The 27,648-nt window shown below is 39.1% G+C and overlaps 2 protein-coding genes across 8 annotated transcripts; one reads left to right on the forward strand and one right to left on the reverse strand.

Moving 5' to 3' along the window:
- Window positions 1-60: 60 nt before the first annotated feature.
- LOC135750633 (proto-oncogene vav-like) lies at window positions 61-17,694 on the reverse strand. 2 transcript variants are annotated; one of them, XM_065269572.2, is made up of 30 exons: window positions 17,590-17,694; window positions 16,614-16,779; window positions 14,778-15,266; window positions 14,591-14,707; window positions 13,946-14,062; window positions 13,806-13,864; window positions 13,655-13,720; window positions 13,228-13,333; window positions 10,107-10,202; window positions 9,382-9,450; window positions 9,128-9,231; window positions 8,886-8,985; window positions 8,666-8,761; window positions 7,270-7,338; window positions 7,079-7,165; window positions 6,903-6,988; window positions 6,188-6,323; window positions 5,996-6,105; window positions 4,624-4,725; window positions 3,677-3,771; window positions 3,567-3,589; window positions 3,442-3,484; window positions 3,228-3,364; window positions 2,928-2,993; window positions 2,668-2,699; window positions 2,367-2,477; window positions 2,195-2,282; window positions 950-1,082; window positions 723-868; window positions 61-421 (listed from the first exon to the last, which is right to left on the reverse strand). In XM_065269572.2, the coding sequence occupies exons 3-30, from the start codon at window positions 14,862-14,864 to the stop codon at window positions 368-370; spliced, it is 2,535 nt and encodes an 844-aa protein (XP_065125644.1). In that variant the 5' UTR covers window positions 14,865-15,266; window positions 16,614-16,779; window positions 17,590-17,694; the 3' UTR covers window positions 61-367. The 2 variants fall into 2 exon arrangements, with proteins under 2 accessions (XP_065125644.1, XP_065125645.1); XM_065269573.2 differs by having other exon boundaries at window positions 723-823; window positions 14,778-16,779.
- On the forward strand, window positions 16,786-26,410 carry sh2d3a (SH2 domain containing 3A). 6 transcript variants are annotated; one of them, XM_065269575.2, is made up of 16 exons: window positions 16,786-16,927; window positions 17,015-17,154; window positions 17,296-17,413; window positions 17,504-17,717; window positions 21,246-21,279; window positions 21,467-21,583; window positions 21,964-22,107; window positions 22,182-22,444; window positions 22,585-22,667; window positions 22,764-23,038; window positions 23,120-23,464; window positions 23,537-23,652; window positions 23,727-23,898; window positions 25,186-25,297; window positions 25,622-25,807; window positions 25,892-26,410. In XM_065269575.2, the coding sequence occupies exons 2-16, from the start codon at window positions 17,065-17,067 to the stop codon at window positions 26,068-26,070; spliced, it is 2,448 nt and encodes an 815-aa protein (XP_065125647.1). In that variant the 5' UTR covers window positions 16,786-16,927; window positions 17,015-17,064; the 3' UTR covers window positions 26,071-26,410. The 6 variants fall into 6 exon arrangements, with proteins under 6 accessions (XP_065125647.1, XP_065125648.1, XP_065125649.1 ...); XM_065269576.2 differs by having other exon boundaries at window positions 25,895-26,410; XM_065269577.2 differs by having other exon boundaries at window positions 21,249-21,279.
- Window positions 26,411-27,648: the final 1,238 nt, after the last annotated feature.

Below are 27,648 nucleotides of genomic sequence, written 5' to 3' on the forward strand. Positions count from 1 at the left end.
CTTTGTATTTGTTCAACTTTTTCAAGCAACCATTTTAAAACAGAAAGACATCCACAGAGATATCTTAAGCACAAAAGTTTATTTTCATCAAACAGGTCAAACTATGATTAATCTGGATTAAATTACCCAGCTCTGTAAAAGCCAAACTGAATTTGTTTCTGTGTTCTTCATGATTCTGTCTATACATCTGATATGAATAATGACTGAGACTGTAGATGTTAATAGATATATAGCACACGATCACAGATCCTCTTTCTGATTTCTGTCTTTAATAAATGTAAACCATTGGTAACGTATCAGTGTTTGTTACATCAGTATGTTAAAAGTGTCGTTGTCTGTATGATATGATGGATGGTAAGTGATGGTGTCAGCAGTAATCTGAATGCTCCTCCTCCACGTAATTCGCAGGAAAGAGCCCCACCTAAACCAAACACTTGTGTTAGTGTACGTCACCAAAATAATGAGAAAATAATTTCAATCTAATCATTCTGTCATTCATCCTCATGTTGTTTCTAACCTGTATGACTTTATAGATTCAAACATCATGCGTAAAGATGCATCAGACACATTTTAATGTTTGTAGAGAATGAAATGATAATCACTACGTACATTTCAGCGTGTATCGTATGATTTTAAATATGTTAATAAGCTCATAGTGAAAGAGTCGATTTATTTACACAATATGAGGATGAATGTGTGTATGTGTAGTTGTGTGATGATACCCGGCCATAGACCTCTCCTCTCCACCAGCCGTTGTGAGCTTTCTTTGAGATGATTTTCACAGTGTCTCCCTCTCGCAGGGACAGTTCAGTTCGATCACGGGCTGAGAAATCATAGCGAACTTTAGCAGTGCCAAAATAACGTTCACCTGTAAACACACACACACACTCAACGTACTCTTCTATTACAAACACAATGAATACAGAGCTGTGTTTTGTGTGTGTGTTACCTGTGTTGTGTGCAGGTGCGCTTGTGTTCACTGTTGCGTTTTGTTCAGGTTGTTTGTAGGGCGTCTGGAGTTTCGAGTCGACGTCTTTGAAACATTCTTTCAGTGAGTTTTCTTGATAATACTGAACCAGCTCCTGCAACACAACATCACACAAACACATTTTGGCTTGTGAAAAGTTGACTTAACTTATGACATCAAGTTCAAATTGTTTAACTTAATTTTTTAAGTTAAAGCAACTTAAAAATATGCAGCATTTTTGTCAAATCAACATATATTTTTCAGTGTATTTTGAGTCCTGTTTTTTTTTTTTTTTTTTGACTGGTATGCTGATCTAACCAGTGTCAGATGACATCAAAATCCCACGAGAGCGATTGGAGATCATACGGAGGAGACTGCTATCTATCGTAATGTTCTTGCGGTACTCTGATGCCATCCACCGGTCAGTTCTTGCAGCGGTACAAGCAGCAGCAGACAGTGCTGATTTCAACATTTGATAATGATCTCCGACACCTTTCATCAAATCAGAGACCCCTTCAAGCGCAATCAGTATGCGTTTAAAAGGGTCAAATAATATGAGTATCTATGTTAGTTTAAGTTTGTCACGCGTAAGATTAACATGAAAAGGATGTTTTTACCCTTAGTGTGGGAGTCACAAGTGTTTTGTTTTAGACAGATATTAAAGGTAATGGTTCAATTAAAGGGCTGTGTTAAAAGTACTTACTGTAAATTAACAAACTATTAATTGCCAAGGCATAAAAGTTATAAATGAATATTTAATTAGGGGAAAATATTTCATTTTGACAAATGGCTTAAATGCACTGAGTACACTTCTGCGGCAGGCCATCTTTGGTTCTGTATTTCAGAGTGAGAAAGTTGGCAACCCTAGCTGTATGTATGTCTGTATGAAGATTGCAGAAGTGCCCATCTGCTATTTCAGTAGATTTAATTCTGGAAGTCAACTTCTTCATTTCTATATAGACGGTTTAACGGCAGCGACATAAAGAAATGGCTTTTGTGGACCAAACTTAACTTGCGCTACATCTGCACAGAATCAATAACAACAGAGTCCTTCTAGAGGAGATTATCCAGAACCAGATCGATTTCCAGACCGATAAACATACCATAGACTGAAAGTTAACTTGGGGTCAAACGCATAACCGCGGCAACGCGCGTGCATCCGATGAAACCATCTATAAGGACTGGAAGAAAACGATTTTTCAAGCATGAACCAAAAAATTTACTTACATACAGGCCCTTGAAAGCTTTTTTCTCATTTATTCTGTAGAGACCCTCAGAATATGTGACCTTTATGTGTCTGGTGTCCATGTTGAACCTGAGACAGACAGACAGACATGTTACTGATGGAGCTGTTTGATTGACAGCTGTCAATCATTGTGTGACGGTGTGTTGAAAGTACTTGAGACTGATGGCAAATTCTCCAGCGTCTTTCTGTCGCACCAGAAACGTGCCGTCGGATCGAGGCATGAGCAGAGTTTTAGCACCGGACCGGTCCATGTTACCAGCGAACCTGACACACAAACACACACGTGTCAGTTTTCATACTGACAGAGATCATCATGTGTGAGAGAGAAGATAAAAAATACTCAATCAAAATCTACATTATGATCTTCAGAGATAATGTCAGTATGAGCGGGCATGAAGACCCTTTGTGTGTTTGTGTGAATATGTGTGTTTGTGATTGTGTGTGTGCGTTTTACCAGGGGAGTCCTGTTAACTCTGGTGATGGTCCCTATACACATCAGACAAAAACACTTATTTTATTCATGTTTATAATTGTATATCTACTTGAGTATAGTTATATAAGTGACTTACAGTGAATTCATGGTAAACTTAAAATGTGTATAAGATCAAAGTTTTAATGTCACTTTGGATAAAGCACCTGGCACATAAATGATAATTATACTCGCAGGAAATAAATGACAATAAATGACTGATGATCACAGGAGGTTTGACTTACTGGTAGATAGGGTTGAACTTTACTGCAGGGAAACCAGCCCACCTCTCCTATAGTCAGATTCCTGCCCTGATATACAAACACATTGTTCAGGGACACATTTGACTACTACACAAGTATATGATAAAATAAATGACATTTCTAATCACATAATCTTGCATTTTCATCATAACCAAACAGAAAGTTTGATGGAAACCATCTGTCCTGACGTCATCATGAACATCATTTCTGGGGTTTTATGTAAATCATTAGTTGTCAATGAAACATTCTGAAATTGATTTAAAGAAATGTAGTTTTTGTCACCTCCCACCACTGTAAGTCCACCTCAGCTCGGGTCAATTCGACCACATCACCGACAGTCAGCTGAAGAGGCTGACCGAACGCCACCGGAGGAGGAGGAAGACCATAATAATCCAGACAAACCTCCATCTTCGGCAGACCTGGGAAGATTGGAAAGATGAGACATCCAGTACTGTGTATAGTTCATCTTCAGTAATGTTTTAAGTAACTTCTGTACCTGGTTTAGTCTGTCTTGGAGAAGCTAACCTCAGTGTTTTACCCTGAAAACATCAAATAACGCTCAAATTATGTTCAATGTGTATACTACACTTGTATAAAGATTGTTGTGTATGAGAAACAAACCTTCTTCAACGTTCCTGCCGATTCTGTGAATCAATGAGACAGATGTGTTAATAAAAATCACACAGTTAAATTCACAGTTATTTCTCGCTTGAGTCTCAGTTTACTCTCACCAGAATTACGTCCACACACAGAAACTCGACCCAAGCACTCTTTATGAGCGGCCATCTTACAGCGCGTACAACGATATCCCTGAAAGAAGATTCCCCTGAAGACGACACAGACAAATGAGTTCATATCATCTTCAGTTTGACTTCATTAGAATCATTTACACACAAACATCACAAGGGCTGTGCTAAGTGTGCGACCTGGCCTGCAATCATTTTTTAATTTTGTTTAGAGTTTTCACCCAATAAAATAGGCCTAGTATTCCTGCGCTTTCTTTTTTATTAATAATTTCATTATACATGAAAAATTCTAACGTTTTTTATTATTACAAATTTGATATTGTTTATCAATGGTTTTACGTAGCTTCTCTGAGGAAGAACACAAAATTGTCGGCATTTGCACACAAGCGTGATCGATACATCACCAACACGAGTTTGTGGGAAGAACATTTTTTGTGTGAATTTTTGCTTTTGTCCTTGGAAAGACTGTAATGGCTTAAAATCATAAGTGAATGATACAATGAGCTTAATGCTGTATTATTCTGCAATGTAAGAGTCAAAAATAAAAGAACATTTTAGTTGATTAATAGTTTAGGCTCTTTATTGTAATGCTGTTAAACTGAGGGCTGATGATAAACTGATGACAACTATGAGCCCACACTTTATCTGTCAGGTTCGCGTGATAGTTGCGCTTGCAACATTTAGTATAGCATCACCGCCCCTTGCCTTGTGTTTATATATCCTGACCACATCTATACATCACAACATGTGATTTCAGCCACACTATTTTAAACAAATACTTTTATACGTCTAGAAGAAGCTTATCAAAGAAAAGCGCTTAAAATCAACTCGAATTTTGAAAGCAGCAATCTTCCGCTAATCGCATTTACACATGAATAATTTACAATCTAAGTATCAAGACTGGACCCGTGATGTCACAGTAGGTTCTTCACCTGAGGAGCATCTGACAGGCTTTGCATGATGTGGTTTCTTCAAAGCAGTACATCTGGAAGTCATGTCCATTAGCGGTGCTGTTCTCTGGACACATGTTAGATCTGCACACACAACACAATACCAACATACATCAATAACTAAAGTTCAGATGACACAATCATCATTTCATAAGCAGCAGTCATCACAGATTTAATAAACTTGATTGAGGAATCCTTGATAAGTAAAAGTAAAAGTTTTTAATGTGGTATGGAATGTACATAAGTTTTGTCTTATGGCGCTTTTCCAATGTATAGTATCCCACTGGTCAGATCGTGTCAGTAACACTTCAGAGTGGGAGGGATTATAGGCTCGGGAGCGAGCATACATTCATTTATTTGTCAGTCCGCAAATAAATCTAAATTTACCACCACAAATAGATGTTTGCACATCGCGTTTGTCACTATACCTCTTTTGTACTAAGAACCATGGCGTCAGTTGACGCGGTCCGCTGAGCCACATTTAAAGTTACAAAAATGGCGTGCATACATACAGTTGTGCGCATCTAATGTGCCGCCACAAACTGCAAAACTCTGGTGTGGTGTTCCTGATTCTCAGCCTGTGGATGATTTTCACCACTAAATGGGAGTTTGGGAACTTACAACAAAGCACAATGACGGTTTGCTCAAGACAGTGGAAGCTAATCTTGCGTTTTGCATTGGCGCTGGTAGTGACGATTCTCTTGGATCAATCAGTGATTTACAGTGTATTCACATCACGTTTTAGTATTAGCTCAGCTCACTTGGAACCCCAACCGATGTGGTACTAAAAAAAGTATTGGGTACTACGTACTGCACCCAGTGGAAAAGCCCCTAAAAGTAAGCTGACCCGACCCAACCCGTTGGGTACTATGCAATGGAAAAGCACCATTAGTGGTCTAGATCTGCTACACCACTGTTGCTAGCATAAGTAAAGGCTTTTGGTGAATCATGCACATATTTACAGAGGATATGAATAGATGCTGCTGTAAGGAATTGGGGAGAAGATCTAGGCAGGTGGTGCTGGGGAGGAGGTGGGAATAGGAATAATCCGATGGAACTCTGGACTGAGATGAACCAGGACAGAACAGGCTTAAATACAAAGGGAAGCTTGATTTGCTGTGCTGCCAGCTTTATGAGAACCAGTTTCATGACTGAACTTGGTATTTATACTGAAATATTATTTTAGACTCATGAGCTGATAAGAACATTTGATAAGTTGGCAGTATCTTAAAATGCTTTCAGTGGATGTATGTGGTCAGTTCACCACATTAACTCTAGACCACGATTCAGCGACAGCTCACAAACACCAAAGTGGCAATAAATGATCAAATGAAGATGATGTTAAAAGACTTACAGTGCCATCTCAAACTGCTCCAGCCATTTCTTCTTCAGCTCACGAGTCTTGAAGAACAGATCATAGCCGCCCTGACCATACAGATCCATCAGGAGGAACGTGTGTGTCCACTACACACAAACACACACAAAGTTTAAATACAGAGCTTGAGATAAAGCAGAATTCTTCTGATGAAAGATGAGAACATTTAACCTTCTTGCTGTCTCGATCTCCTGAAGGTTCATCTCTCAGCTGATAATGTTGAAGTTCAATCAACTCCTTCAGTTCCATCGTCTCCCCGCTACGCTTCTTACACACGAACAGAGCCTTGTCAAAGAGAAACCCATACCTACACACAAGCACACACACTTGTTACACACCATAAGAACTTCGTTAAAGCTTTATTATGAGACTTAAAAATATGTCAAATTAATATTTGGTGTCCCCAGAGTGCGAATGTGAAGTTTTATAACATGTTAAAATTACCACTTTGTAGGTGTGAGCAAAATGTGCTGTTTTTGGGGTGTGTCCTTTAAAATGCAAATGAGCTGATGAAATGCCACACTGATCGCCATAATGGTGGTTTGTTGAAATTCAAACTCAAATGTGCTGTGAATTATCTTTTTCTTTCTCCCTCTGTGCACTAAATGGCAGTGCCGTGGTTGGATAGTGCTGATTAAGAGGTGGTATTATTATAATTTTACTTCCTACCTACATCACAAAACATGCAAAATCTGAATGAGCTATTTTTTTCACATGCTTGCAGAGAATGGTTTACTGGGTTGATCTTTTCCACGTTTTCTAGGTTGATAGAACCACCGGGGACCCAACATGGAAAAAGATTTTCACGCTATGACCCCTTTAAAGCAAAACCCATAGCTACACAAACACACAGTGTTACACACTGATAACACACAGACACACTTACCTGTCTTGTTTGGATTTCTTCTCTGGATTGCAGATCTTAAACTCTCCATCTATTTTTGGGCGTCCAAACAACGCCAAAGACTGAGACTAGAAAGAGAGACGGGGCAACGATGATAACAGCAAAATAAATTATAATAGAATAAAATAATAAATTAATCATTCACTTAGGTTCTTTACCATGTTCTCAATACACAGCTGAAATGTTGTGATTTGCCGAATAATTTCATTGTCTCTCTTCACTTCGTTCACACACTGAGCTAAATCCTACAAACCCACATAGACAAAAATACAAAGACATCACAGGCTTAAACTTACAGAGAAACTCAGAACAATATAAATCATGTACATGACAAACAACACACGCTTACCCTCATGGCATCTAATCCATTACGTAAATTCTCTTTCTCTTGCTGATCCACTGTGTGTTTCATAAGCTCCTGCAGTCACGCATACAAAACAAAAACAGTCAGAGATTTCTACATGAACTCATTCAAAATCTCAAGTCATTTTAAAGTAAATCCTCCATTCTTACATCCATATGCATTTCAGTTCATCTAAAATAATTTATAGTCATTTTTAATCTGCTGTACATGTAGTGCAGTGTAATAACACTTCTAACCACACAAATACATCTAACACTTTACTTGTCATATATAGATATGCTGAGTCACTTTTAACATCTCATTTCATCTTTTACATTCATTTCATCTCATTCAATCTATTAAAGACAAAACAGACACATGAAAGTATGACCTCAATGAAATACTGTAGGTAAGTCAAGTGCGTCCAACCCAGCAAAAAATTACCTGCCAAACGTCAAAACAACATCTAAATTTGGTTGAAAACTGAAAGATAAAAAGACTCCCCAGATGGCATAGAATCAAACCAGTATGCAAACTTCACAAACCATTTCTTTCATATGTGTACAATCGGTCTTATTGACAATTAACTCTTTATGTTGAACTTTGTTGAAAAGGTTTAGTTGGAAATCATCATTATGGTGATCCGTGTTTGCTTTAGTTGGACCCTTGACTTTATTAAGTTAATTCCTCTTTCTTTCGGCAAGACTGTTTCAAAACACTTGTGTGCTTGTAAATTGAGAGATGTTTTTTTTTATTAAGTTAAAGTTGCTTTGATTAAGTTGATTGCAAAAAAAATTAAAGTTTCTGTCAGTAAAAGATAGAAAGCTTAAAAGATTTTCTGTTCAACTAGAATGCATTGTGGAATGAAGCTTTTTTGTTGACCATCACCATTGTTGAGTGTCATATGGTGAACATTAATGTCTCTGTGTGTATAACTGATACACTAGTTTAACTTAGTACTTTGTTGTTTTAACATTTGAGAATAGTCTTTTGTGCCATCATGACAAAATCTTGAATCATAGGGTTGGTAAGATAAAATACTGAACATTTCAAGAACACAACACAATTTTGATGCGTTTTTTTGGATATTGTATTGTTTTATCGTCCTAGACAGCAAACATGACATTGAAGCAACATCACAGGTGCAACATTGATATAGATTTAATGTTTTTAATCAATGTTTCAATATTTTTGTAAGACCATTGCAGTGAAGACAAAGATATTAAACAGAGGACATTTTGGCTGGTCCTCACTTTCTGGCAACCATTTAAATGGCTGTCTGAGAGCTAAGACTTGGGTTTTGGGGAAGGGTTTGAATTGTGTTATAGTTGGGGTGAGGGTGGGGGGATTAAATTAGTGTCCTCACAAAAAAGCTATAAACACGTGTGTGTGTGTTTGTCACCTGTAGTAGTAGATGATATTTTAGGACTCTCTGCATTGGCACCATGAGCAGATCCCTCAGTGAAAATCTGCCACTATTTGCTCTCATAGAGCACTCCTGATAAATAATAACAAACAAACAAACTGATAAACAAGTATGTGTGTGTGTGTGTGTGTGTTTTTCAAACACTCCTGATAAACACACACAGAGTCAGTGAGTTTGGTGTATTGTTTTTTTTTACCTCTAGTTTCATTTTGACGTCTTCTCTTGTACTGGAGATTTTGTCCAGGTGTTTGGTAGCCGCTTCTACCTGACTACAGTAACGACCATACAGTAACAACCTAAACACACACACGCACACATACACAGTTTTGGTATTCTGTAATGTTGAAAAGACTGTTGTATGATGTTTTAGGTGTGTTACAGTTTTATTGTATTTTTGTAAACATTCTGTGTTTGTGTGTGTGTGTGGATGTGTCTTACCTCTCCTTATAGTCAATGAAGATCTGATAAAGATTTTCTGCTCCCAACTGAAGTATAGATTCCTGAATCTCACGAAGAAGAGATTGATGCGTCTTTGCTAGCTCCTGTACACACACACACACACAAATACAGATTTATCATAAACACACTCATATATTGATAAATGGATGGATGAATGATTAAGAGTTTAATGAATCAATGAAATAATAAACGTAATGAGAGATCTTTCATTTATGGATGGACAGACACCTCACCTGAATATTCATAAAAATGTTTTCAACATCAACTGGCTGTAAAAACGCCTGTAATGGTTTCAGAAAGTGCTAGAATAAAACACAATAGAGTCAATGTTAACATCTCATCTGATTCTGTATCACTTCATCTGAGTTTTATGACATAAATGGATATCCGTTTATCATCATTACTGAATGCTGATCAGAGTTTTGCATCAGATCGACTTTGTTTCTGGTTTGTGGTCTCAGACCTCAGGTGCTAATGCACTTTCAGTTTAAGCACTTCTGTGACTGACATATTTCTTTTCATCAGAATCATCTTTAAAAAACTAGTCTCAAGTTTAAATGACCTCTTTATCATACCAATACAAGCCCAAATGGTCTCCTGACCTAGAGGTTTTGGGCTCAGATCTGGACACACAGTAGATAATCTCCCTTTCCAGCGGACAATAAAGAGTTCAAAGAATGTAGAAATGAAAGCTAGATGAGAAACTGTTAATGCTGCATTTTATGTGGCTGACTAATCGGTGAGATATCTAGGGTTCACATGCACTTATGTTGCTATCTGTGCCACAGGTTTGTGTGCTTACAGTCAACATAAACAAGGCATCTGTGACCAATTCTGCCATAGACATTTCAAGAAAATTCTTCTTTAGAATAATGTGCAATGATGAACTGTGCACAATAAGACCAGAAACATGAATTATAAGAGCACATTTTGACTTCATGTTGAATTATGTACATACCTGAAGTATTGATTCCAGTGTGTTGGTATATTTCTCTTCTGTCTGCCTGATTTCCTCAAGACAACAACTTCTCTTGTCCACTCCCACCTTCTGCTGCTGTAAGAGAGTGAGACCGGCAAAGAGTGAGACAGGGAGAGAGTGAGACAGAAAGAACACGAGACAGGCAGCAACTAAGACAGACATAGGGTGAGACAGCCAGAGAGTGAGACAGACAGAGTGAGGAAGGCAGAAAGTAAGACAGGCAGCGAGTGAGACAGAAAGAACGTGAGACAGGCAGAGAGTGAGACAGGCAGCAACTAAGACAGGCAGAGGGTGAGACATGCAGTGAGTAAGACAAAAAGAGTGAGAAAGGCAGCAACTAAGACAGGCAGAGGGTGTGACAGGCAGCGAGTGAGACAGAAAGAATGTGAGACAGACAGAGAGTGAGACAAACAGAGTGAGAAAGGCATAAAGTGAGACAAGCAGCGAGTGAGACAGAAAGAACGTGAGACAGACAGCAACTAAGACAGACGTAGGGTGAGACAGGCAGAGAGTGAGACAGACAGAGTGAGAAAGGCAGAAAGTGAGACAGGCAGAGAGTGAGACAAACAGAGTGAGAAAGGCAGCAACTAAGACAGGCAGAGAGTGAGACAGACAGAAAGTGAGACAGGCAGAGACTGAGAGAGGCAGAGGGTGAGACAGGCAGAGAGGAAGTGAAAGTGATATCCATTATGTAGATACTTCATGTGTTAATTCTTCTTTCTATTATTTAACTGTGTGTTTAGCTTTTTGTTCTTACTCTTTTTTTCTACAACTTACTATTTTACTTTTAATTTAGCATTATATATTTTGTTTTATTTGTACATAGTCCAGCTGCAAATGCTTTGGCAATACAAATGTGATGTTTTGTCATGCCAGTAAAGCATTCTTAAATTTAAAAAATTATAATTGATCGGCACAGAGAGACAGGCCAAGAGTGAGACAGAAAGAGAGAGAAAGAGAGAAAAAGAGAGACAGGTCACGAATGAGAGAATGTAAATAAAAAATAAGTGATATGAAGAGAGTGAGGTATTTAGAGATTGAGATGGGCAAAGAGTGAGATACATATATAGAGTGACAGACACAGAGAGATTAATGAGATGGGCAAATAAAGAGAGGAGAACTCAAGCTCTAAATACAACATAAAAATTTGTCGTTTTTGATACGCTTTAAATATGAATCAGATATGAACTAAGGTAATCTACTTATTTTGCTTGTTATCAGAAATAAAATAGGAGTTTACCGGGAGTAACGTTTGTTCCACGAAAGCGATTTTTTAATGTTATTACTGCTAAAACCATGTATAATATGTTTCTTGCACATTAATGTCATCTGACTTACATGACCCAGATAGCAAGCCATTAAACCATAAAAAAATGTTAAAAGCTGTTGATTTGTCAATGTTAATCCCATTTAATCAATATCAGGTTTGCACTCTTCATTAATATTGAAATAAGTCATTACACCACCATTATGGTGATCAGTGTTTGCTTTAGTTGGGCCCTTGACTCTTGTGTTTTAATGTTAAGTTTTCATTTGCTGTTGAAGCAGTGTTTTAAAATACATCAAGTAATCAAGTAATTTAGTTGTTGTAGATTTACCTAAATAATATTTATTGTGTGTTTATTGTGTGTAGTAAAAAGCAGCTAGTTGGAAGCAGTGTTAGGTCTGTTATTTTCAGAATTATAAAAAAACACTGACATTTATGAATCAGTCTATGAAGCTCATCAATTGTGACGATCAACAAAAGAAGCATCATGTTGCAATGCATGCCTCATGAGGCTCGGCAAGCTTTAATTTGTGGCTCGCGCATGGCAGTAAATAACACGGTGATATGATCATGCAGGTATGCGCTTTTTCTGTCTTTTCTGCTCCGGACGCAAACTAAGTTAAAAACCATAACCATTATATCAAGACGCACGTCGATTCAACTGCATGTGGTGCTTACACCGAACCATTGTCATGACATCAAAGTACCATGAGATCAGACTGCTTGTTATGCAAACTTAATGCTCTAGTGGGACAGTACTGTCACTCGCCAATCATTTTGTTCAGCCCTGCATAAAATAAGGAGAAAGGTGTCCCCTAGTGTTTCAGGGGGCACCACATACCCACATAATGCTTAGTATTAAGGAAATCCAGTTTTTTTTGTCATTTAGAGAAATCTTCTTAATCTTCTCAGTTACAAATTTGACTGGTAAATAATAAAGAAGAATTAATCTCCCTTTTGTATTTATTGCATTGCATATTGTCACTGTAAAAAAATATGCAGCACGAAGTTTAAACAACTTGGTTTTGCAAGTCAATTCAACCTACTATTTATTTAGACATTCTATTAATGACTGAATGTAACTTTTGATACTTTGCGGTAAAAGTGGCTCTCCTATTGACTTTGACCTATCAGCTTGGCTCTCTTGAAAAAAAAATGGTGAAGCGCACTGTAATAAACTAATCCATGGCTCCCAGCATGCATTGCAGTTGATCGTTTTATCTGAATTTGTTTGATGATTGTCACCATTGTTGAGGTTTGTAGGATGAGTGATGATGTCTGAATGTGTCAGTAATTTTTGCTGTTTACTTTGTCACAGTGCATTTACAAACCAGAACAATTATAACAGTCACAAAAGGATCAACCTCATCATGTAAAGAAGCCTAATGTCTCATCGTTATCTTCATAAAAAGCAACCAATTTTAACTTAACTTTTAAACATATCTTTATTTTCCAATGCACATGTGTTCCTACTTAAACACATACAAACACTAAAAAAGAAAAGAAAGGTTTAACTTCGTAAAGGTCAAGAGTCAAGGGCTTAACTAAAACAAACACGGATCACCATAATGCCGGTTAATTCAAATGTAAAAACATTTCCAATATTAATGGAGAGAGCAAATGTGATATTGATTCATTGAGATTAACATTGACAAATCAACCATTTTTAACATTGATTAAATGGTTGCTTGCTATTTGGGGAAGCAGATCTTAACCATTAGAAATACATTTAATAAATGATGAAGAAATATAAGAATGGTTTATGTATAACACTATGTGTGTGTGTGTGTGTGTGTGTGTGTGTGTGTGTGTGTGTGTGTGTGTGTGTCTTACTGTTTCTGGTTCTTCTGTCCTCATCAGATCTTCATACACATCATCACCTTCATCATCCTCTTCCTCCACACAGTCATAAAGATCATCATCTTCCTCCACTGTATCACTGCGTGATGGGAGCGACAATCAGCACAAGAACACACACATTCTGGTTTCCATGTTTTTTGGGGACATTCCATAGACGTAATGTATTTTATACTGTACAAACTGTATATTCTATTCCCTTCCTCAAACATAAACCCCAACCATCACAGAAAACTTTCTGATACTTCACATTTTCAATAAACATCATTCTGTTTGATTTATAAGCTTGTTTCCTCATGGAGACATCAAAATGTCCCCACAAGGTCACAAAAGAACTGGTATTCCTATCTTTGTGGGGACAATTGGTAAATACCAGGCACACACACAATGACACACAACTCACTCAATCTGGTCTGAAAGGCCAGTGTAAATATCATCATCTCCAACACAGGCTTCATCTGGAAACGGCCTGCAGTGCAAAATAAATATTAGAGATATGAGGAGAACGTACTTGATTCAAAGACTTAATGTGTGCGTCAGTGGGTTTGTGTTACCGGAAACCTCTCTGTACGGCCACCGATGTGTGTGACAGGATGGACAGCGTTTCAATCACCTACCACACAAACATTCATTAGAGGGACATCACAGTGACATCACAGCTACTTTATAAATCGCACATCAAAATTTTTCAGACCTTCCCGAAGTCTCGCACGTCAAAAAGGTCGAAGGCCTCGAAAAGTTCGTTTTTCTTCATGCCAAATTTCTCCTGACATGAACACAGGAAAGTCCTTATGTTCTTCAGACACAGAAACTACACACACACACAACAAATCGTTTACATAGGTAAAAAAAAGTCAGAAATCAGAAAAGCAAAACACAAATCACACACAGACACACTGTGACAAATTGCACAGTCACCAAACTTAACACTTAGTATGAAACAGGACTAAATGGAGAAACGGCATCTTTATGTGCAGTTTAACTGTTTCCTGAGTCACAGCCTTGTGCTCGATGTGTGTGCACATGTGTGTCTGTGTGTCTATGTTTGTGTGTCTGTGTGTGTTGGAGGAAGTAAAAGTTAGAATAAGGAAGTGTAATGCAAGACAGTTCATAAAACTACTGCTGTAAAGCCACAAGTATCATTACTGTACAAGCACTTTCCTGAATCTGTGTATCTGCATGTCGATCATAAAAGTTTACAATTAAACACTAACCAGTAAACACACACAAATAAACACAATAAAATGGAACAGAAGCAATAGAAGCATTGATGATTGTTATCACATTATTTTCATATGATAGACAGACACACACATGTCTCTCTTTCTCTGTCACGTACCTGAGACATCTGAGGACGCAGGTTAATCAGTCTCAGGTTGACTGACTGTGGCAGGAGGTTATTGAGCAGTTGACAGAGTAAAACCCCATCTCTCAGAGCATGAGCCAGTTCACACACCTGTCAAACACACAGCGGGTTAGATAACACAGGTACATGTAGACAGACATCACTTCGTACACACACTCACCTGTGCGCTGTCCCACGTCACCCTGTGATTGTCAGGAAGAACCCGACATTGAATTAACCAGCTGGCGCATTGTCTCCACAACTCCATCCCCAAACCAGGTGAGATGACCTCAAATCAACCTCAGTCCTAAAAACTAGTTCTGCTCTCAGATGACCAGACAAAACTTTACTGGCCTAAAATCACCGCAGATCAGCCATCCCCGAAATGTTAAACAGCAAACTAAACGCACAGAATCTACTTTAGTCAATGAATGACAGCGAGGACCAATGGACATCAGCAAGTAAAGTCAATTTAAACACGATCAAATTACTCAGAGTAAAGCTACAACTAGTTGCAATGGATTAATCTACTAGATTAAAACTAAATGCTGTAGACAAAGTGTCTCTCTGTCTCTCTCTCGTGCTGGTTCTGCATCCAGTTCTGTTCTGGTATCTCTCTCTCCGTCTCTCTCTTATTCACTTGTTCTTCTGTCAGTGGTGCTCTGCAGATCTGCAAAGAGGAGGAAACCTTTCAACTGCACACAACTTCCTCTTTCCTCAAACACACACACTCACACACACAAACTCACAAACACACACTCAAGCCCTTCAGAACAATTACGTGTGGGTATATAAAACCCAAATTTTGCAAGTCAAGTGTGAGATGTGAACAGCATGTGTGTCGGCTTTCTCTATATGAGTGTGACTGAGTGTAGGTTAGTGTGTGTGTGTGTGTGTGTGTGTGTGTGTTTGTGAATGTGTGTAAATGTGTTACTAACCACAGCTGTGCAGTCAAAGAGCAGAGATGCACTGTTGCATGAAAATGCAAGCACGCGCACACACACACACTTAGGCTGATGATTCTTATGCAAATACATCATTTCATTTTAAAGAACAATACAGATTAAAAATCGTCTAAATCCTTCAGTAAATGTCATGATGTTCATTTCTTAAATATATTTGAAGATTACACATCAGATATTGATCTGCTTTATTCATCTGTTTCACTTTATTACAGATGCTGTAGAAGTGACGGGTTGATCTTAAGTGCGTCTTATAAGCATGAATGAATGAATAAATATTGTATGTCTGCTGCTTCTGACATCACTAGTGAAGGTTTCGGCACATTCTTGTCACGCCATCAGCCAATCAGTGTTGTTAATATGTCATCACCCAAAGCATGTATTGCTCAGGTGATTGGCTCAAAAACATGCAGGCCCAAAACCGAGTAACCATGAAAGAGGACGACTATCGAGTAAACGTGACACCACTTACTGGTGTAATGATGTAACTACACAAAAAAAAAACATCACTGAACTATCTGGACATTTTATAAGATTTCAAACCATGCTGAAATAAAAACACTAGTTAGCTTTTCTAAAACAATCAACAGTCTGACCAGGCCAAGACTGCTTTAAATCCGCTTTAGGACTGCATTAAACCTGCTGTGAACTGGCTTTAGACCAGATTTAAACTCTTTTAAACCACCTTTAAGACCTCCTTTTAGGTACAGCTGGTTTATAGCTGGTTTTAGATGTCTGCTTTAACAGTTCAAAATAAGATAAAAGCTGATTTAAGGCTGTTTGCTATAAAGATGTAAAGATGCCAAATATGTAAAGTAGGAAAAAATGAAAATTCTGCTTGACTGTGACACACTAAACACAAGGATGAGTTTCATTTAATGACAATTAAAAACCTTGATCTGTTCATCTGACAAATACATTCATCCAATGTGACATAAACATACAGTACATTCATCAATTCATCAATCTGTCTTCACTTGGGATTCAAACCCATGACCTTAGAGTTGCTAGCACCATGTTGTATAATTTAATCTGATGTTTCCTCTAACACTCACCAATCAGAGACGCTTGTTTTTCCTGAGAATGACTGAATGTGTCTCAACTTGCAATCTGAAGCAATAACTCGACACACAGTTTCCTTTGCTGTGATTGGCTCAGAGCCCATGGCTGGTGAAGCAGCCAATCAGAAGACAGCGCCTCAGGTTCTACCACCAGCAACCGCTAGAAATGAAACGTAAGACAGTTGAAATAAAGTCAGAGAGATTTGGACACAAGTTCACACAGAATGCATGCAGAAAATTAAAAACATTTAAAGAAGAAGACCTAAAGAAAATGACAGGAGAATAGAAAGAGAAGATTTAAAGAACAGGTAAGACTAACATGAGAAAATTAACTGTGTGTATATCGGAGTCTGAGGTTTGACATGTTTGCAAAAATCTCTCTCTCTGTCTCTCAGCTGTAATGGAGGAAGATCTGTTCATCTCATGTGTGTTGTAGATTTGAGTCATGAATAATCGCTCTATAGCACAGTGGTTGAGACTGATCGACCTGCCTCAGTACACCAGTTTACTGGAGAGACACTGTTATGGCCTCGAGGTAAACAGTCTGCTTGTGACATATGGACAACTATTTTAAACAACACTTTTCTAATTCATCTATGATTTTACATGCATTTGTTTATGAGTTCATATTAAGTTTGTATGTTGAAACATGTTTTCATGTGTGCTGTGTGTGTAGGGTCTCCTGTACGTGACAGAAGATGATCTTAGATCGATGGGAGTAGAAGATCCAGATCACATAACAACCATCATAATGCATTTAAAGAAACAACAGCAGGGAATACAACTGGACGGAGGTAAACACAAACACATCATCTTAGGAAATCACAGTCTGACTGAGGAAATGATTTTCGTGCGTAGAAATGATTTCATTGTGTCCTCCTTAGAGAGTAACTCGACAGAAGCCACATGCAAAACGAACCGGAAGTACTTTCGGACATCATCGCTCGACCCGGTCAAACCCACCACAAACCTCTTCCGTCGAAGCATCGTACCGCGTCTGCATCGTCGTGACAACTATAAAGACTCCACCCCCTGCCTCCATCTTCCTCCACATATCCAAGAAGACGACCACTCCCTCTCTGTCAAACACAAACTCAGGTTTTAATCTTTCCTTTCAACAGAATCAACACAAGGAATGGTCTAGCAATGAGAAGTAATGCATGATTTCATGTAAAAACAAAATTGAGGATTTCACACAGAAAGTTAAAACTTAAACTTGTAAGCTCCAATCTGATTGGCTACATTAACACAATTTCTAGGAGCTGGATTACACTGGGTTATACATTCACTCCATTTGGCATGAAGTGCACTCAGTCTATACATTTTTTATTAGTATCAAACCCACAACATTTGCATGGCTAACACCAGTCGAGCTACAGGAACACAGAGTTTTTTTCTTATTTTATTATATGACTATGATGTCAAGCTTTAAGGGTTAATGATGGAAAACATGAGTTTGTTTGAGAAAGAATTAAATCTATGAATTTGGCAAAGGTTTAGTGTCGGGTTAGTGGCTTTAAAGGATGGATATTGAATATTTTTACTGAATATTTAAAAACAGCATGAATATTTGGATGTCATTGGGAGAATTTGAGCAGATAAAGGATGGATATTGAATATTTTTACTGAATATTTAAAAACAGCAGAATATTTGGATGTCATTGGGTGAATTTGAGCAGATATTGAAGGAAAGAACAAGTGTCTGACATACATGTTTGAAAACATCTCATCTCAGGTTGAGAGAATGACCAGAACTGTGATTGAGACTAAAAGAAACAGTTTATAGATTTGTGTATAATTTTGGTCAATACTTTTCACACTTTATATTTGTGTTATTTTTAAAGTCTTGTGAAATGTGAAAGATGTTAAAAGTTAAAGTCTTGAGTAGATGCGGTCTTCATATCCACAGTTGTCTTTTGATTTAAATTTCCATAATTAAAAATACTGTAAACTGTAAACAGTAAATATACCCTTAAATTACCCATGATTTAAAAAACATGGTTACTATAGATAACAAAAAACTATAAGGTAAAGAAAACTGTAGTATACAATAGTGTACTAATCACTATGCTGTAGGCTAATATAGTAAGGTATACTACAGTATGTATCTTCACTGCAGTTAATAATAGAAAATAGTATTAAAGTGTAATAATGACTTCTTCAGTGTTATGAGTTTTACTACAGTTTACTACTTTTTACTTGTACTATTATTTTACGTTGCCTCTCACCGCGCGTTCAGCCTGAACGTCTTGCGCAACGCTTCTGCTGCTGTTGAAAAGGGCGTCGACATGATGACGCTGATCCAGGTCTGTAGCCGGGGCAGGTTACGGGTTTTTGGGGCCCCTGTAGCGACAGACAGGTAGGCGAGCGAGTAAACGAGCGCGAAAGAGAGACAGGTGAAGTGAGCGAGCGCGGAATGTAAAGAATGCGCTCGCGGATAACGGCGCGTCTCCGTGCGCAAGAAGACGTGCGCGAACTCGTCAGCTGTGAGGAGATCTGCTGAGTGTTTGTCTTTTTAAAGATACTGAAGAGTTTGATATGAGAAAGTCTCATGTAGAGGAGAAGATCCAGACCACGAGCTCTAGCTGAGGAAATATCCGCAGAGGTTTATTTGGGATTTTCCAGGTAAGATCCTGGTATTCCTGCTGTTAATGATTATCCCGGTGTTTGTGACGGATCTGAGACCTTTGATACTGAGATTTCATACATGTGCTGTCTGAACAATATGTGCTACTGTATAAAGTTTCTTCAAAGTTCTGATCAGACGCAAACTTTTCTGTATGAACTAAACTGTTTCCATCTCTAATCATACAAAAGTTGTAGCGTTTGTGTTGGTTACTTATACAGAATAAGTATAGTATTGTAGTATTTACCATATATGGTTAATGTCTAGAAAATGCATCCATGTCATAGCAAATGACCATAAAGTAAAATACTTCTACAGTAAATATCTAAAAATGAATGACTTTGTCTTACATGTAAGGGAAAATGTTATTATAGTGATGTTTTGATAAATCGCAGAACTTTAAGGTGTAAGAGTTCAAGGTTTGGGTGTCAATCGTCAGGCTGTTTTAGATAGCCTTGAGTCCAGTGGGTCAGGAAGAGCCCATCACATCCGTTACCATGACAACAGGTCATTGCAGGACATTCCCTGATGTCCACTGGACACAATGAGCGGGAAGGAAACGCTATTAAAGCCCACTTTTGCGGGTCACATATGAAATGATAAAACCTGCTGCTTACAGAGGCGTGTCCTGGCCTGGTGACATCATCGGGCATCATCACTTAGGCCCTGTGTCCACCAGAGCTTTTTTCCTGTGGCTGCCGTATGTTTTCAACTGTTTGGCTGCGACTTAGTATTTTTTTCATTATCAGTGCCAAGAGTTGAAAATTGTTTAACTCAACCCCTCAGCTCGTCAATGTCACTCAGTTGTCCAATCACAGTGGAGGAGGGGCGGGACAAATACCACCAACCAGCCAGTGCACCCCACAACAATGATGATAAACAAAACAGAATTATCACAGCAAATAAAGCGTTCAGCTGTAGAAACTCTGACAAGCGCCCACAGTTGGCATCACCTGGCATTTACAGTCACGTTTAAAGGAGCTGTATGTAAGATTTTGACTGAACTAAATAAAAAATACTATAATATATTCTAGGGCTTGGACTACATGCCCTGATAAAAGTAACAGGAAAAGCAAAAAATCATGTAAAAATAAGTGCTGTGATCGAGGAGATTTTCAATAATAAATGGAAATGTTAGCTCGCCAGCGTGGCAGCTCTTTGTTTTTTGCATCTGACCAGCATTGGAACGATGTTGTGTGTAATTTGCAATCACGTGAATATAAGCAGATAAATGTATGCTTTCCATCATCAGTTGCACTCCTGTATGTATCTGGCAAGCTGAGAGGGGGCGGGTCTCCAATATTTTTAATTTAGACTGCAATGCAAAGTTCAGCCCTAGAGGTCAATCCCACATACAGCTCTTTTAAAGTCGGAATCGACTTTACTTCTCAATTTTCTGAGTGAAATGGAAAATCTCACAAAAAATTAGTGGGCGTGGCTTGTTATTTCCACTGTAAATCGATTGGATAAAGAAAAGTAAGCGTTTCATTCGGAAACTGAACTCGCAGCAGACTGACAGTTGGAGGGGGCGGGGTTTACAGATGCTCTGGCCAAGCCGACTAGTGTTAAATGCTTTGCCAAGTATGCAACTCATACTCGAAATGTGACCTCTGTGTAGCAGTGGCCTTCAGCGCCCATGAAGCAGTTGGGGTTAAGATGCCTTGCTCAAGGGCACCACAGTCTCAACCTGCCGGCCATGAGACTCGAACCGGCAACTCTCGGGTTACAAGCCCAATTTTCTAACCACTTGGTTACAACTACCTAGCTGACATCATCAGAGAATGTCCGCCACAAGAGAACATTTTTTAGATTTTGATGAGGGCACATAGGTTTTTTTGAACATTGCAATAAAATAATAGAATTGTGTGTTTTGATTTTATGGGGACTTTAAACACTTTGGTGAACACAGAGCCTTACATCAGCTCACCATCATGTACAGTAGAGTTTTCATGTCATCCTGCTCAGATTTCAGTGAAAGAATGACTTGTTTTGTGTTTCAGCAGGAGGAAGAGTGTGTCGGCCTTCATCAGTCAGGTAAGTGTGTTCTTCTGAACAAATTTAAAGAAGAACTAGGAAATTTGCTTTCATTTAAATAAAGCTTTGTTTTAACTTCTGCTCCTGTTTGGGTCTAATATAACAATGCGTATTGAGATGAGAAGGTCTGGATGTTTATACCTCACTAGGACTTCAGTGCATCTTCTGTTCTTGAATGTTTCTGAAGGTGTTCTCTGGGCTGAAGGACATGGACTCTCTGAAGAAGGAACTGGAGGAGGAACTCAAACTGAGCACTGATGATCTGAGGAGTCACGCCTGGTATCACGGACAGCTGGCACGTGAGGTGTGGATCTATATCATCCAAACATTGTTTTCCTGTAGGATAAAAAAATGAATTTTGTTTGAATCTTTACCTTTTCTGTCCAGCTTAAAAAATATAATTTTTCAAGATTTCTCACTTGCTTGGCAGTGGATTGGACAGTTAAAATGAAACCTTTCTAGAAAGCTGCTCATACACGTTTAAATTTCTTACTTGAAAATCTTGCTTGTTTAAATTTAAGTGTAATCTTGTAAAGTTGTAAACTAAAATGTAAAGTTAAATTAATGTAAAGGCCTCATTTTTAAAGCATACGTATGCACAGATTTGATCGTATAGTGTGCGTAATCAAAAATGTTTGTCTACTGTATTCGTGTTGTGTAGTATAAGTGTGTGTGTTTGTGTAGGGTGCCGAGCAGCTGTTGTGTAGTGATGGTGATTTTTTGGTGCGAGACTCCAGCTCGTGTCCGGGCGACTACGTCCTGAGCTGCATGTGGAAAAATCAACACGTACATTTCAAAATCATACGAGTGGTGCTGCGACCCAAACAGGTAGCACATCTGTCAATGTGTTGGTCAATGAAATAAACACTCAGATACTGAGTGTGTTGTGTGTTTGTGTGTAGGGTTATACTCGAGAACTTTTTCAGTTCGAGAATGATCAGTTCGACAACATTCCCGCATTAATCCGATTTCACGTCGGTGGGAGGCGGCCGGTCTCGAACTCCATAGGAGCAATCATCTTTCATCCAATGACACGCACCCTGCCTCTACGTGTCATCAATGAGCGCCAGGCTGCGAAATCTTCTAAATTGTCAAGAGGTCAGAGCAAGAGGCGAAGCCTGAGCACATCTCAGAAAGACATGCTACAGGTCAACAACCTGCTCAGGTAAAACACACCCATGAATATTATACAACACTATAAAAGAATACAAAAATTAAACAACTGTATTTGTGTGTATGTTGTTGTTGTAGAGCATGAGTGTATGTACAGTTATCATAGTAATGTGTAGTTTGTGTGTGTGATAGGAGTGGCAGTCAGCCTGCCAACCTGGAGACAGTGGGAAGACCATCACTACAGTCTGCACAATCTGACAGCAACCTACGCACAGGTACACACAACGACACACATACATATGCTCATCTAGCTGTACCCATCGTGAGGTAAGCCCATTAAAGTAACCTGATGTTTGTTTCTTGTCTTGCAGGTGTGCCTCAAATGTGTCTGTCAAAGGAGTCTAGCACTGCCCCTATTTCTCCAGTGTTCCGCACAGGAAGTGAACCTCTGCTCAGCCCAGGAACTTCCTGTACAGCTGCTCCACCCAGCCAATCGAGTCTCGGCGGCTCTCCTCTTCGCGGCTCTGATGGACAGCTGCATTGCAGAGCGCCGCCTAAACCACTGAGAATCTCAATCCTGCTCTCCCCAGCATCTGCTGATCCAATACAGGACCCCGGGGGCCTTTATGGTGAGCTAGTGCCTCAGGTGAGACTTTCTGTGATCTCCACATGATTCAACACTCGAGTTAAGAACAGACGAAACAAGCTCATCTCTGATGTCACACAGGTCCCCATCACCATGTTGCCCAAAGGTCACGCGGCACGCCTCCGCGCTCAGGAGAAATGGACCAGCCGTGCGCGCCTCACCGAAACCAGCTTTGGTTTCCTGGAGGCGCAAAAACTTGAGGAGGAGCAGAAAGAGAGGGAGAGTTCAGGGAGCGAGAGAGACTGGCAGTTCGAACGTCCGCAGACGGAAACGACAACCTGCTTTCGTCTGGATGAGTTTCGCTCGCTGTTGCTCCCGGAGAACAACCGTCCGCTGGAACAGAGCGCGTTGGTCAAAGTCAAAGAGCTGCTCGCTCGCACCGACGCTAAGACCAGCGCACTGCACATGCTCAGTGTTAACTGTCAGGTACAGCGTACTCAAAATTTTTTGCGCAAACACTATTGAAATGAAACATTCTCATGAATACTCTTCTCTTAGGTGGCGCGTGTCACAGGTGTGACGGTGGAACTAAAGAGGATCATGGGAGTTGAAACCGGTTTAGAGCTCATAACACTGCCACATGGACGTCAACTAAGACAAGACCTGCTGGAGAGGTGGGTGTCAATGTGTGATGATGACATTTGGTTATGCATGATGATATCATGATGTCACATGACGTTCTTATCAGGCATCATGTGCTGGCTCTGGGCATCGCTGTGGATCTTCTGGGCTGTACAGGGTCGGTGGGTCAGAGGGCGACTGTGTTGCACAAGATCATCCAGCTGGCACAGGAGCTACGTGACACCACACACGACCTGTACGCCTTCTCTGCCGTCATGAAGGCCCTTGAGATGCCGCAGGTACCAGATGTTTGTAGACAGAAACACTCTCACTTGAAACAAAAGATTCATATTACAACCTACACACACACACGGACACACACACACACACACACCTGTGTTTGTCATCTCTAGCGCGCACACACACACACATACCTCTTTCTTTCTCTTATTACCGTCATCTGTAAATGAAAGCATACTGTATCAATGTTTCCAAACCCTGTTCCTGGACTGCCAGATAGCAAGCCACCATTGAAACAATGTTAAAATTATTGATTTGTCAATGTTAATCCCATTGAATCAATATCACGTTTACACCCTCCTTTAATATTAACATTTCAACAAACAGTCATTATGGTGATCAGTGTTTGCTTTATTTGGGCCCTTGACTCTTGTGTTAACGTTAAGTTCTTTGGCTGTTAAAGTAGTGTTTTAAAATACATCTGCTATTACAAAGAAAACTAAGATCTAATGTGATCAAATAATTTAGTTGTTGTAGATTTACCTAAATAATATTTCTTGTGTGTGTGTGGTGTTAATGATGTGTAAAAAAGTTGATGATATTACAGGGATAGTTGGAAGCAGTGTCAGGTCTGTTATTTTCTGAATTATTAAAACACACTTGGATGGTGAAACTAGTAAATCAATCCCTGACATCATGAATCAGTCTATGAAACTCATCAATGGTGACGATCAACAAAGGAAAGCTTCATGCTGCAAGTATGCATTGCAGTTCACTGTTTTATCTGAAATAGTTTGATGATTGTCACCATTGTTGAGATAAGTAGGATGAGTGATGATGTCTGAATGTGTCACAATTTTTTTTTGTTTACCTTGTCACAGTGGATTTTCAAACCATAAATTGATCAATATCATCAAAAAAAGAGCTTTATTTGATCTCATCTTGACGTCTTCATAAAAAGCAACTTATTTCAACTTAGCTTTGAAACACATCTTTTAAACACACATACAAACACTGAAAAAATAGATTTAACTTTGTGAAAATCAAGAGTCAAGGGCTTAACTAAAGCAAACACTGATTACCATAAAAGTGGTTTATTGAAATGTCAATATTTTTCAATATTAATGGAAGATGCAAACCTTATATTGATTCAGTGGGATTAACATTGACAAATCAACCATTTTTTATTTTTTACATTTTTCAATGGTTCCTTGCTATCTGGGTTCATACCAGCACATTTTGGATGTCTCCGTCTTTACTGGCAGAGCTGACAGACTGAATCAGGGCTGAAAAATACTTATCCTATACTAAAAGAAGTGTGTGTGTGTGTGTGTGTGTGTGTGTAGGTGGTGAGGTTGGAGATGACATGGAGAGCACTGAGGAGAAATCACACTGATAGTGCTGTGCAGTTTGAAAAGAGTCTCAAACCTTTCATGAAATCACTCCAGGAGGGAGACGGTGAGTGTGTGTGAGTGTGTGTGTGTGTGTGTGTGTTTGTGTGTTTCAGTTTAATGCATGTGTAATTTACAATTACATAGTTGTGTGTGTGTGTATATGCACAGTCAGTGAGTGTGTGTGTGGGTGCGCTTGTTACAGTTTAATGTGTGTGTAGTTTACAGTAACAGTGTTGTGTTTATGTGTGTAGTTTACAGTGAGTGTGTGTGTGTGTGTGTACAGTCAGTGAGTAATGTGTGTAGTTGACAGTGAGTGTTGTGTGTGTAGTTTACAGTAAGTGTGTGTGATGTTAAGTCAGTGAGTGTTGTGTGTGTGTGTGTGTTGTAGACGCAGTGGTATCAGGGCCGTTGTCTCTTCCACACATGGTTCCTCTGTTGAGGCTGATGGAGGGTGAAGACGCTGTTGAATCTACAGACAGAGGCTGTCAGCTGCTCTATAACCTGCTGCAGTCGGCACGCAACGCCTCACTACACGCCAGTGACTACACACAACATGCTCACAATCTGCTCTCAGGTACACACACACAAACACACAAACTTTGTTTTACTACTACAACCAATGATCTGATTGGGTGACTGACCTGTCACTTATTGTTAGCAGTTGGCTGGGAGCCAATCCCTGAGCTTCTAGAGGCGTTTCAGACCGAGTTCGCTCTGCGTCTTCTCTGGGGCCAAACCGGGGCAAAGGCTGAACGCACGGAGCGCTACGCAAAATTCGACAGAATCCTCACCATCCTCTCAAACAAACTGGAACCAGATGAGACTTCTGAAGTTTGATCTCATGACCGCCCTCTGCTGACAGAAACAGGAACTGAGCCATTCAATGTCAAATTCTTTCAGTTTCAATACATACGTATGTCTCATGATGTATTGTAACATAAAGATGAAAAAAGACAATCAAGTAAATGCCATTTACAGCTCAGTCAGATTAGTTAGTAAGTTCTGACCAGTTAACCCGGTTCAGCGGTTTATTCATGCTGGTGTGTCTGAGAAACACTGACCTTCACTTCAGAAGTCCATGTGACTGTGCATCACTTCACCTGTGTGTGATTATATAGGAAGATCTGTCTCTGCATATATATTTTTCTTGTATTAAAATGGAAATTAATATATCACACTGAGATTTGATTTATTTACACTTTAGGAGGATTTTGTCACTTCTCTGTACCGTCAGCAGGTGGAGAAAGAAGATTTTCCATAACCATGAACTTTAAAACTACAAGACTTGAGTTAATAACAACATTAAAATATGTTTTTAATAACACTATTATTTTGTTTCACCTTTGCATTTAAATACACAATGAATGAATATGTTGATTATTCAGTACTACAGTATAGCAATATTTCTTAGACAGTATCATTGTTCATTGACCACACAACATTTGTGTCCTCATCTAATATAGCTACTATTAAAAAAAGTCAACAGTATATAATGGTAAAAACAGTATGTTTTTAATGTATGAAGTTTCATCTTGACTCTCCACCACAGACAGACACAGATTATAAAATAATTATCTTATAAGCACAGACAACATCTGATTGAGTTTAGAGTCGCAGTGATGTACAGCCGTGTGCGCTCCTGCTGCATACTCACAGAACACAAATGAGAAATAAACAAGAAAGTTATGGGCTCACAGGAAAGACACGACAGAAGAGCTCGGCTCCAAGCACACAAACACATCTGCTGGTCATGTTCAAATGATGACTGACTGCTTCAGATGTTTTATCAGGGCTCCATCTACAGTCTGTAGGTAAGTAAAGAACCACTGACTTAAAGTATCTCCACTTTGGAGGGTTTCATCTGGAGGCTAACAGAAGGTTCAAGTGATTGAGGTACATGTTTGAAGGTGGAGTCAGATGGTTTGAAGGTGAAGTCAGATGGTTTGAAGGTGGGGTCAGATGGTTTAAGGGTGGAGTCAGATGGTTTAAGGGTGGAGTCAGATGGTTTGAAGGTGGGGTCAGATGGTTTGAAGGTGGGGTCAGATGGTTTGAAGGTGGGGTCAGATGGTTTAAGGGTGGAGTCAGATGGTTTGAAGGTGGGGTCAGATGGTTTAAGGGTGGAGTCAGATGGTTTGAAGGTGGGGTCAGATGGTTTAAGGGTGGAGTCAGATGGTTTGAAGGTGGGGTCAGATGGTTTAAGGGTGGAGTAAGTTGGTTTGAAGGAGTCAGATTTTTAAAGTTGGAGTCAAAAGTTTAAAGCCACTCTGTTTAATCTACCGATTCAAATATATATTATTTTAAATGTTTTAATTCCAATCAAATTGTATAATATAGTATGTAATATATAGTTTGTCCTCTATAGAAGCTATGTCTCTCAAGGGTTTTTTCTGTATGGACATTTCCCCCTGATTAAAT

Source organism: Paramisgurnus dabryanus, chromosome 4 (genome assembly GCF_030506205.2).
Source record: "Paramisgurnus dabryanus chromosome 4, PD_genome_1.1, whole genome shotgun sequence".
NCBI classification, from domain to species: domain Eukaryota; kingdom Metazoa; phylum Chordata; class Actinopteri; order Cypriniformes; family Cobitidae; genus Paramisgurnus; species Paramisgurnus dabryanus.